General features: G+C 30.5%; 2 protein-coding genes across 2 annotated transcripts; both read left to right on the top strand.

Annotated features, from left to right (window-relative positions):
• On the top strand, window positions 1-2420 carry LOC145609503 (transcription factor bHLH118-like). The gene is made up of 3 exons (XM_081664969.1): window positions 1-355; window positions 598-942; window positions 2287-2420. The coding sequence occupies exons 1-3, from the start codon at window positions 8-10 to the stop codon at window positions 2350-2352; spliced, it is 759 nt and encodes a 252-aa protein (XP_081521095.1). The 5' UTR covers window positions 1-7; the 3' UTR covers window positions 2353-2420.
• A 3527-nt stretch (window positions 2421-5947) lies between these two features.
• Window positions 5948-7793, top strand: LOC145609463 (transcription factor bHLH118-like). Its single transcript, XM_081664942.1, has 3 exons — window positions 5948-6307; window positions 6879-7226; window positions 7728-7793. The coding sequence occupies exons 1-3, from the start codon at window positions 5948-5950 to the stop codon at window positions 7791-7793; spliced, it is 774 nt and encodes a 257-aa protein (XP_081521068.1).
• Window positions 7794-12246: the final 4453 nt, after the last annotated feature.

Raw genomic sequence — 12246 nt, 5'->3', positions numbered from 1 at the left:
AAAAAACATGTTCCCTTTCCAACGAAGTTGTGAGCTGTCGTTCAAAATTAGTGATGAGGGGGACCAATTTGAAGAAGAAGATCAGATTATGTTGAATGATAATAATAATGTTTCTGTTGTTGGCCTCAATAATACAACTAGTACTAATCCTGGCCGAGGCCGAGGTCGAGGTGGTCGTGGTCGTGGTCGTAGATCATCATCATCATTAGCTAGTAGTAGTAATACTACCACTAATACTGCTAATGACGATGATGAAAGAAAAGTTATGCATAGAGAATATGAACGTCAAAGGAGGCAAGAAATGGCTGATCTTTATAATTCCCTTCGTTTAACCCTTCCTTCTGAATCTATTCAGGTTAACTAATTTAATTTCTTAGGTTACTTTGATTTTATTTTAATTTATAAATCTTGTTGTTGTTTTTTTTTTTCTTTTGGTATGTTTAATTTGATGGGTATGTATATAATTTTTGATTTAGTATATAGTTTTTATTAGGGTTTTTGTTTAGGGTTCTATGAATTTAATTTAATTAGAGATATTTAAAGTAAGTAATTAATTAGGTTTAATTTGAAGGTTGTTACTAATAATGGAAATTTCAGGGAAAGAAATCAACAAGTGACCATATAGGGGAAGCTGTAAATTACATACAACACTTGAAGAAGAATGTAAAGGAGCTTGAAGAGAGAAGAGATCAGCTTAAACAATCAGTAGATCAACAAGAATCGACGAGTTCGACTTATGAAATAGGTGGATCTAGCAACTCATCTGTAATAATCAGACAATCTGTAGTTGGTTTTGAGATAGAGATTAGTGTTGGATGTGAAGATGAAGACCGGTTTTCGTTGTCAAGCGCTATACAAGTTGTTTTTGATGAAGGACTTGAAGTTATGAGTTGCACTTCAACCAAATTCAATGATAGACTAATTCACCATTTGCAATGTCAGGTAAACTTACAAAAAAAATTCATATGTTTACATGTAGTCTATGTGTGGAGCTTACTATCTTAAGGCTAAAGTTGTTAAAAATTTTAATCTTCTTCTAACTTCAAGGTGTTCATCCAACACCCGAGTGTAATTTTAAAAGCATATGGGAAAAACCGAAAAAGAATGTGAAATGGTGTAAAATTATATTTGGGTGTTATGTTGGATGCTGGTTACATTCCCAACTCGGCCATTCAATTTAGACAACTATCTAGGATCTATTGAACCATGCAAAATCACAAGATTCTATCTGGTTGGTAGTCATTGTCGTTGTTGCTATCATGAAAACATGGTAAAGTTATACAGCAATACAATACATGTATATTCTAAATTTCATGCAGAGTTATATTTCTTTAAAATTAGGCTCTTCTTGCAAGATGATTGCTCAAATTACCCTTAAAATTTTAACGGCCTTTTTCTAATGGTAATTATTCTACAATCCATTTGGCAAGCAGTAAAAATTATTGGTGGTAATAATTTTTGTTCATTTTGCAAGAACTCTTGCCAAGTTCTATCACTACATTAATGCATCTATGAAGAAACAAAATCGTATATCATTTGTAGATGTTAATTATAGCATCATTATTGCTACCAAACGTGCTGTATATATGTTAAGGGTCTATAATTTTCAGTCTCTTTATATAGGATTATGCTTGTTGTTTTAGACCTTTGATATGATTAGCTAATAGTACAAACTTCTCGTAGAGTCGTAGCTAGTATATATGTGCTTCATGATGTTGATCATTCAGGTATATATGTATAGAGCCTTATTGAGTCAATGAGTCATGCATTTTACTCTATGTCCTCTTCCTTAATTGTATATTTGTAGTAATGTTCTTTGATTCAGCAAAGTTTATGCAGGCGATGCAACAATCACATGTATATTAACATTTAAGCAGTCGTATTATCTAGGAAGAGGTTTCATGCTACTTGGTTTAGCTTTAGCCTAATCAAAGAAAAAGAGCATACATAGATCTACATCAGAATAAACTTCGTCATGCATATTTGTTTTGTAATGAACTATAAATTATTAAAATGGCACATTAAACTTCATGTATTTAATATATTGTGAGATGGCAATATTCTTGATTACTATCATACGGGTAAGGCAACTTACATAATTACATCTGACTCCCTAGTCTCTCTAATTAACGATATTGGGGAAATCTTTATATTGATATTAATGTTAATTGTCAATGTTTTATGTGAGTTTAAATCGAAAGCAATTAATTCTTTTATCAACAAGTATATATGCAATATAATTCTGTGATAATAATTAGTTTGATACACAATTTCTATATGATGCAGGTAGGAAACACAGCATGCATTGATGTGAATCAACTACAACAGAAATTAAATGACCTCGTTTGCTGATTATACATACTATCGTTATACATAGCCTGTTATGGTCTGTGACTTGATCCAATTCTAGGTTTTTGTTTATGAAATGGAGGGAGCGTATATGAAACAAGTAACGAGTGTAGACATACATATGTTCATTTATTATTTTGACAATCAAATAAATGTATTGCTAGAGCAGGAAGGGTGGATATGATGTATGAAACAAGTTATGAGTGTAGATGAACATTCATTTGATTGTTCTTTTAGTATTTAGGAAAACCAATATTGCTAGCTAGAGCAGTGAGGGTGTATGAAACAAGTGTAGTTGTGTTCTTGTATAGTATATATAATTGTGTGAGAGAAATTTGTTTATTCTTGAAGAGAAGTAAAATATATTAGCAAGCAAATTATGATATATGTATGCTTGAAAAACTTGTATTTTCAAAGATTGTTATGATTTATGTGCATGAAGGAATAAATGAATTTGATGTAACATTTTTTTTATTTTATTTTTTTTGTAAGAGAATTATTTGATGTAACATTAATTCAAGAGATTTTCATCAAAGAAAGAAAAAATTTCCCCTACTTTATGAATTTCAACATCATACTTTATAGTAAAAAAACATAACTTTGTTGTGATTATGATGTATGCTTGATATATAATTTCAACAATTTAATGATAATGATTTATTTTCTAGCATGTATCCATGTTGGGCTAAATCAACAATCACATGTTCATATCAGTTGTTATACGTACGTACTCATGCAACGGCCTTATTCAAGAGCTAGATGTTGAGCATTTAACAGCTTCTTTGACCATGAAAAAGTTCAAATAATGTGGTTTATTTAATGATTAAAGGAATATGATACGAAACAAAATAACAACAAAAAATTATCGCTCCCTAAAAATTAAACGTGATTAGATGTCTAAAACTTGCGCAACTAAATCGAGGGTAAATTGTATACTTTGTCCCAATTAACAACTTTTACTTTAGTGAAAGCATTTAGGATGTTTCGCCCTTTTTAATAGACTAACCAGTAATCAGCGACACGAAGTACACTTTCTCTTTTAATAATAATGTCAAAATGAACAAACAACATAGTGATAGTAAAATTTTCATAGGTGTGGGCCAATTAATTTTTTGGTCATGGTCAGTAAAGCTTATTAATATGTAATGAAAAGATGCTAAAACTATTGGCAAAGTGCACTCCAATAATCTTGGTTTTGGCATCTCCCTCATTATATTGCACTGTATAATTTGCTGCCTGCCGCCCTATCGCCTTTCTTGACATTTGACATGGAAAAATGTACAGTAGGGGACAATCAAGTAGTTAGATGTACATAATTATACATCAAACAATTGTTATTATTATTGCTATGTTTGAACTTTTTAGAATATTAATTATTATATTTTGGATATTACATTTGTGTATATGTGCATGCTTTTAATTTTGCAAAACCTGCAATATTTGTGCACGATTGCATGATAGAAAAGATATGGTTGGCTACCTACTAAGATCAATTCCATATATCACCTACTAATTAATATCATTACATTCACAATGTGGATGTCAAATAGGAATAAGTTGGTTGATTAAAGTTCTGCAAGCGGTACTTAAGAGACGGAAATCTTGTTTACATTTTTTGTCCTTATAACTTTCTAAATCATTTCCATTATTGAATTTTAGTCAAACTCCCTTTACCCTACAACATGAATATTGATAGTAGTATTTATGACTATACATTTATTTATCATTCAAGAACTGAAGGCGCATCATATATAATCACGGTACTAATATAATATATTTGTTTTATTTTCACTCAATCTATATCCACTTCGGCGCAAGCTTTAACTTTTGAGCCCGGCCATTTAATTCACTTACATCCTTTTCATTAATGTCTTCCATATTTTATTTACAAATCAAGAATCACATACATTGTAGAATGTAGACAAGCAACTCAATCAAACGCTTTGTATTAGCTTTCTAGTCAATCAAACAATTTTTTTATTATTATTATATTTCTTTGTCATGATTTGATAAACTTTTAAAAAAACATCGTGAATCATATTCTTAAAAACCTCGATTACATGCATCAACAATCCTTTAATAAGTTTGCCCTCGAAATTAACACGAATAAAAAAATTATAAAAATTTATATACTTCGTTGAAATTATTCACCATAAGCTCAATTCGCTAACTGTTCATTAATCGGCGAGAAACCAAATCATTGAAAAAGCTGCCGCCCATTTAGCTTAAAGAGATTTTGAAGACATGTGTTTATTTAAGAGTACGATGTGATTTTTTCAGTCAAAATTCAATGAGACATACGAAGTATATTTGATTTTTCTACTTTGATTAATTTTTAAGTTAAAGGTATTATATACTAGGTTGCTTGTACACTCAATTACACATATGAAAAACTTGTTACTTCATGTGTTCCAAATTAGTGTTTTGGCTCATTAGATTTTATTTATTAGGATAATGTATAAGACAATGATTGTATTAATTACCACCGTTTTTGTATTAGCAAGGGGTAATTAAATCCTGATTTAATTTGACACCATTTACAAACTCCACATTGAATTTATGCATATATAACAAAAAAAAACAAAAAATACTCCGTACAATTATGTGATCTTATTACTTTATTATATTAGTCTCAATATGTATTTTTTAAGTATTAATTTTATTGTTTTTATTGATACATGATTGGAGAAGTTAATGGTTGTTAGATGTTTATATTTACAAAGTTAGGTAAGTTTAACCATAATATGAAAACATAAGTGGTAATTATCTTCCAATTATCTTCCGTTTGTTTTTGTATAATTTTGTAAAAAAATAAAAATAAAATCAGGAAATCAAAAGAATCATTGTTATTTTTAAAATAAAAATAAATAACTAAAAAATTACACTGAACGTGTCCTAATAGATTAAAAACCTATGACAAAATTATAAATGCTTTGTGTTGCTTTTATCTTGATGATTTCTATTTTCTAATTTACAATCTTAGAACTACATGAATTTTTTTCCTCAAGTGTAATCATTTGGTATCAACAATGTAACATATAAAACACAATATTTATTTCAAACTACTCTATAGTACTTCAAAAAGAATATTTTAATTTTCATTAAAAGAAACAATTCCTACACCTTAAAACTTCATCCAATAATACATTAATAGATAGTAGGCAGTCGAGATCTTTCCATAATCATAGTAAATGATCACTCCCTCATCATCAAATCATAGAAGGGACAGAAAATATTCTAGTTCATAGCATATGTACAAAATCGTGGAGCCCTCAAAAAGGATGCACGCAGTTTCATGTATACTCCCTAAAATATATAGGGTTTTCAGCTTGATAATGCAACCGTTGTATATATTATGTGATGCGACAAATAGGTATCTATCATAGTAGCACAACCTTTCTTCTTACATCTATTCTATAAATAAGTGAAGATATGTTAGATATCACAAGGTCTCCCTTCAAAAACTACAATAGTACAAAACACAATCTTCTTCAGATCTCCCCTGAAAAAATATATAGACAATAGAGTATTATAAAGTCTTTGATTTTTCTCTCAATTATTTTCACTCAAAAAAAAAAAAAAAAAAAAAATCATAGAAATGTTTCCTTTCCAAAGATCTGGTGAGCTTTCCTTCCAAACCACTGAATTTGTTGCGGATGAAGAACAAATAGGCGCGGCGGAGAATCAGATTTATTGGTTGGATGGTGCACCGTTAAACATAGAAGGAGATATAAACACAGCTAATGTCAGCCTTGGCCCTATTAACAATAGAGGAAGAAGTCGAGGTCGAGGTCGGGGCCGAGGCCGAGCATCCTCTAACAATACTAGTAATTGTAATAATGAGAATGATGATGAACAAAAGAAGGCTATTCACAAAGAAGTTGAGCGACAAAGAAGATCAGAAATGTCTAATCTTTATTCTTCTCTCCGCTCTACCCTTCCTCCAGAATATATTCAGGTATTTATCATTTTTATTTTTTGATTGATTAATTATTTTGAGGAAATGAGCAATTTATATGCAATATATCAGGTTTTTAGTTTCTAATTTTGAAGTAGAAAATGTTGGTTCAAATGATGTTGTTTAGCTTATGCATAAATGTTGAATTAGGGTTTTTGCCTTTTTTTTGTCATTTAGGGTTTGTCGGACTTTACTAAAATCAATCCCCCAAAACCTACTTAATTTTGTTGACTTTAAGAGTTAAAAAAATAAATTCATACAAATTAAAAAGAGGGGCTCATAATACAGGGTAGTTTTAGAAGAATTGTACATTAGATGTAATGTGTCTTCAAAAAGATGTAATTTGATGTGACAATATATGGTCATTACTCATTTGTTTATCGATCGAAAATAGAATTAGAAAATAGGTAAACTATTTGGTTGATATTTTGTGTTCTACTAGGCCTAAATGAAGCTCAACTTTCACTATCTTTACTTCAAGAAAGTCGAATTAAAATGGTAGCGTAAATTCTTAGAGAGTTTATGATATGTACGGAGTAATTTATACTAGTTGTATGAAATTTAATTTCAGGGAAAGAGGTCTACAAGTGATCACTTAGCTGAAGCAGTGAATTACATTAAGGACTTGGAAAAGAACATACAAGAGCTTTCTCTTAAGAGAGATCACCTAAAAGCCGCCCCGGAAAGTGATACTTCAACGTATCAAGTGGGGAGTTCTAGTAATCCAAGACCATCCCTTGGAAGTGTAGAGATAAATCCATGCCTAGGCGGGCTCGATATAGACATTAATGCAGGCTATGAAGATGAAAGTTTTACTCTTTCAAGTGCTCTTCAAGTGATTTTTGAGGAAGGGCTTAGTGTTACAAGCTGCTCATCAACCAAAGTTAACCAAAGAATAATTCATAAGATAGTATGCGAGGTAAAATGCAATGTTTTTTTTTATTTTTTTTCAAGTTTCTAGGGCTATTATTGAAGGAGCTCATGATAATTAAAAGATTTTTCTTCAATTGACTTATTAAAGTACTTGTGTAAAATAGAGGATTCTCTCAAAATCATCGAAAAGTTGTCTTCGAAATTCTCTAGCTTCCAAGTAACTAGACCATTTAGTTAATAGATAGAATGTCAATCCATAGTCTAAGGCGAACTATGAGCTATATATACTTAGAGTATATATGTCATATACTTCGTAGCAAGTAACATTTGCAAGATGTTACTCAATTATGTCTTGGCCTAGTTCTTAAGATAGAGGGCATGTGTACGATCTGTTACAAGTTCAATTCCTCCGCCCCCAATTGTAACTTGTATTGCCTTTGTGGCTCATTCACACCAAATTAAACATTTGCGAGATGTTATGTCATGTATGTTAGGGTATGGTGATTATATATCCATGATGACTAATAATTTTGTTGCAATATTGCAGGTGACTGACGTAACATGCATAGATTTCCAGCGGCTTCACCAGAGATTGTACAATCTAGTTTCCTAATCAAATAATTGATCGTACCTTGTATTTTCGTGTGTTGCTTCACCCCCATCCAGGTTTTGCATTCTTTATTTTACCTCTTGATCTTAATTTAATGATGTGTTACACTTCTGCCTGAATTCTCACTGGAGAGAACTTCTAGTCAGTACTTAAGAGTGTGACCTTATATATATATAGAATATGGTATTGATATTGTTTAGGAGAAATGTATGGTTAAAAAATCCTTGGAGCCGTTGGAGCCTTGGAGGTGGATAAAAAATCCGATCTAGGTGAAGAGAAAATGTATGTGGCTGTGGTAGATTTTTGAATGGATACATATGGTTGTATATCTTGTGTATCTCATAAAAGTACCGGGGTTTATGTTTATGGTGGTACTTTGGATAATCGTGGTGTTATATACTTATATATGTACTCATACTCGTACCTTTTATGTAGTGGTGTTTGTAAATTAATGTGATATCATGATAGGGTTGTTTAGATGGTTGGGAGGTAAAATATACGGTACTAGCTCCTGGAGAGTTATCTACCATTGCTTAGATATCTTGTAGTGCAGTTTGTGTAATATGTTGTTTAAGCTTGTTTAGGGATTCATCTATTAATAGTAGCTGATTGTATTTTTGATGTTTGATTTTTGTTTATTTCAATCGTAATTCTTATTGAAATGCAAGTGTATTACGGAGTATGTATCATTTTTGTTGTTCCCACGTGCATGCTATAATTTAACATACACGAGTATATATAACGACTATATACTACAATGAAGTACAATATAGATATATGGGCCATTTTTCTTGATATAGAAGGTCTGATTCTTGTAGTATTCTTGCGCCATTATTGTCTTCAAAGATTGCCAGAATTTCTGCCATTATCATTATCCTAACTTTTATATACGTAGTACATAAGTATCCTAACTTTTTCTTTCATGAGTATATAATACAAAAAATATATGTTTAACAATAATCCATATGTATAAGTTCAAAGAACATGATTAGCATACGATCATGTATTGATTGTGCTGATTATTTAGATGCCTTTAAATCGTACTTTAAAACTAATAAATTTAAAGTATAGTACTTTGTTTTTAAGGTAATGTTGCTGCTGAACCATGCACAAAAGAGATGTCACAAAAAAATGTACCTTTTTTTTTTTTTTTTTTTTTTTTAATTCTATGACCCTATGATTAATCATTGATTAATTCCATGGATGTCCTTAATATTTGTTTATACAAGTAATGTTTTATGGCTAACAAATCCTGGGATATGATATTGATCCTCATCATGAATAAAATTTAATATCATAAACACAAGTATAAAACACCGGGTATAATTAACAAATATGCAACCATGGGAAGATAGAGGATCAAGAAGATTTTTTTCCAGAAATTAGGATGACAAAATCTTGATAATGGTTTAGTTGGGTATCTATCTTTTAAAGATTTTAATACCTCATTTGATGCTTTATTAGTTGTAAATGATTATAGGAAGATACGTTATTTTAAGTAAAATAATATAATTGAATGATAGAAATTCGATCGTTCTTCTCAATATACTATCTATCATGGATGGTGTATACAATAAATTAGATTTCGACATGTATTTTAATACATCTATCATGGATTGTGAATGCATTAAAATTAGCTTTTGACATGTATTTTACAGCTAATAGGAAATTCTTTACATTATTCTTTTATTGGTTGCTAAATAAAGCATTTAAATGGATAAATAAAATAATTATAGGTTTAAAAAAAAAAAAAAAAAAGCTCCATAACACAAAAATGTTGTAACATTACCAAAGTATGGGTGCAATTCAATGAATAAAACACCTAAAGAGTAAAGGCTATGCACTTGACACAAATAAGCCCACTATAGTTAAACTGATTAGACACATTTCAAGCCCATCAAATACAACAGCATATATAAGTACTCCGTAAGATAACTTCATTGATACGAACATTCATGTATATTGGTAATGAGGTACATACTTTGATATATTTAGCTGATCGTCTTTGTATACTTGGTCATATATATCAACCATTTATTTCCTAACGATTTCGTGTGGTACGAGTCATACGACATCATAACCCATTTATGGCTTACAAAGATGTTGGTTTGGGCATAATTTCAAACAAGTACATACCTCTATCTTCAAATAGCTAGCTACATAAATTACCAATATACAGATTGGTGCTTAAGACTATTGTTATGGGAAACTCATTTCTCCACCACAGCAGTACATAAGGAGTACGTACGTACGTGATTCTAGAAGTAAGATCGATTACTAAGGTGAAAAGTGCTCAAAGAGTACATTCTTTAGACTTCTTTGTATCTCAAGTGTCAAATGTTCATTTTATGCCAAAAGCAGCGTGGATCAATACGTGCAAATGTGCAATTATTCATACAACAACAATATATGTAATGCTTCAGACACCAACTTAAACATATATTCCGATGTTATATGATCACTAGCTCTATCCAAGTGCTGCTGTTTGTCTACAATCTATGGTGCGCCATTACAAGAGTACTTATATAATATGTGCAAATGCTGTTGTATCTTTGGATTGATTTAACCGCGAATTTATGGGAAGTTTAACAATGCCTCAAGAAGAGAATGAATAATATTTTCTTTTTACTTAACACGGTTGATGATAATAGGTTGTAAATAATGAAATGAAACAATGATTTATGTGCTTACTCAATGACTAGTTGTCTTGATCAATTTGTTTGTACATTACTACATACGGAGTACTTTATATTAATAATTACGAAATCATATAGATTAGATGGTAAGTCATTTGCATTCCATGTGAACTTTGATAAAATCATAAAGATATCTTTATATAGAAATTATGAAGAGATCGAAAATCATTTGATTGAAGGCTTTTGTATTGACAAGGTGTCATGTGATGTGTTAACATATTTTGACTAGGGTTTATAGAATGAAATACATACAGTAGATGTAATTGATTGAAAAATGTACGAAATTAGAAATGGTTTTATAGATAGGCCGTAGAATTAATGGATAAGATGAGAATTAGACTATGACCCTTTTCAATTAGTTTTTATTAGTAGTGAGAAATAAAATAGGTTGTAATTAGCTTTATTAAAGTATGAAGTACTTAACAAAAAAATTATTTCAATTCAGATAAGTTGCTTGAACAAGACCTATACTGGAAAGCTTCATATCATCATATGAAGGCTTCACTTCTTAGCATGATCACTCACATATACATCCCTTTATATTAATAGGTGATATGCATACATGGCAACCGTTTGAAAACCTAAAAATTATGTTTCTAATTTACTTTTAGCAATAATGACTTTATCTTTACCCTTAATCATGTGAAATGACTGTTAAATTAATTACAAAAATTATAATTTCATAAAGTTCATATTTCTCTGAAATAGCTCTAACTTTCAATCTTGATGAAAAAAGTTATTCCACCATCAAACACTTTTGTACCTTGTTAAGCTTGCATTGCAAAGTCTCTACACCTCAGGCATCAATCACCTTTTGTGCCCCCTTAAAAAAATAATAAAAATTAAAATAATTAAAAAATTTAAAAAAAAAAAAAAAAAAAAAGGTTGGTAAAGCTTTTAGGAGGATAATTATACCCAAAATTTAGATTTAAATCATCCATGTATTGATTGGTGGATATGCAATATGTCTCCACATGCGTCCAACAATAACAACAAAATATTACTTGGTGATACATAGTGGCAGATTCCAGTCAAAATAGGTCAATAAATAGTGGAGATTGCTCAATTGTGGGATAAAAAAAAAGGTTTTTACTTAAAAAAAAAATAATAAGTTGGTTGACCTAGTGTAAAATTGCTGTCAACATGATGTGAAACAAATTAAAAGCTCAGCAATGGATAATCTATTTACTTTGTATATTTAGTAAGGTTTTGCCTATTGGTTAAGACTTGGGGTGTATACATTAAGTTGAAGGTTTAATTAAATTTCTACGTATTTTTATTCGTGATTTATATTATCCTTGTAGCTCATTCAATCTTTAAAAAACTATTTTCTTTCTTTTAGCCTATAACAAATATTTAATACTATAAGCCATTTATGAGTGTCACAAAAAATCAAAGAAGTATACAATGTATTATGAGTGTATATTGTATTCGGCCTAAAAATAAGCAATTTATTAGAACAATACTCCATGTTACTATTAGCATGAGCATCAAGGGCGGCAAAGATTAGTCGGTTGCCAAAAAAAACATATGGCAATGAGGGTGTGCCAAGGGGCAAGTGTTCCAGGTCGATATAATGTTAACATGAAGTACTTGTACTATCAGTTGTATGATCTTGTATAGAGCCCTGTATGATTTTACCTCGCCCCTAATATACATGAATGGTTACGTTGGCGCGGCGGCCAATATGCAACATGCCTCTGTTGTTGCCTGTTGGCTCCGTATATGCCTTTAAAAATAGAAAAAACATATTTGAAGAA

This window comes from Chenopodium album, chromosome 23 (genome assembly GCF_948465745.1).
Source record: "Chenopodium album chromosome 23, dcCheAlbu1.1, whole genome shotgun sequence".
NCBI classification, from domain to species: domain Eukaryota; kingdom Viridiplantae; phylum Streptophyta; class Magnoliopsida; order Caryophyllales; family Amaranthaceae; genus Chenopodium; species Chenopodium album.
The sequence above is the reverse complement of the archived record's forward strand: the minus strand, read 5'-3'. Positions and strand labels throughout refer to the sequence as shown.

Coding starts and splice junctions, on each gene's coding strand:
- LOC145609503 (XM_081664969.1), top strand. CDS start 8: ATGTTCCCTTTCCAACGAAGTTGTGAGCTGTCGTTCAAAATTAGTGAT. Junction 356..597: donor TTCCTTCTGAATCTATTCAG/GTTAACTAATTT, acceptor TGGAAATTTCAG/GGAAAGAAATCAACAAGTGA. Junction 943..2,286: donor TTCACCATTTGCAATGTCAG/GTAAACTTACAA, acceptor TATATGATGCAG/GTAGGAAACACAGCATGCAT.
- LOC145609463 (XM_081664942.1), top strand. CDS start 5,948: ATGTTTCCTTTCCAAAGATCTGGTGAGCTTTCCTTCCAAACCACTGAA. Junction 6,308..6,878: donor TTCCTCCAGAATATATTCAG/GTATTTATCATT, acceptor ATTTAATTTCAG/GGAAAGAGGTCTACAAGTGA. Junction 7,227..7,727: donor TTCATAAGATAGTATGCGAG/GTAAAATGCAAT, acceptor GCAATATTGCAG/GTGACTGACGTAACATGCAT.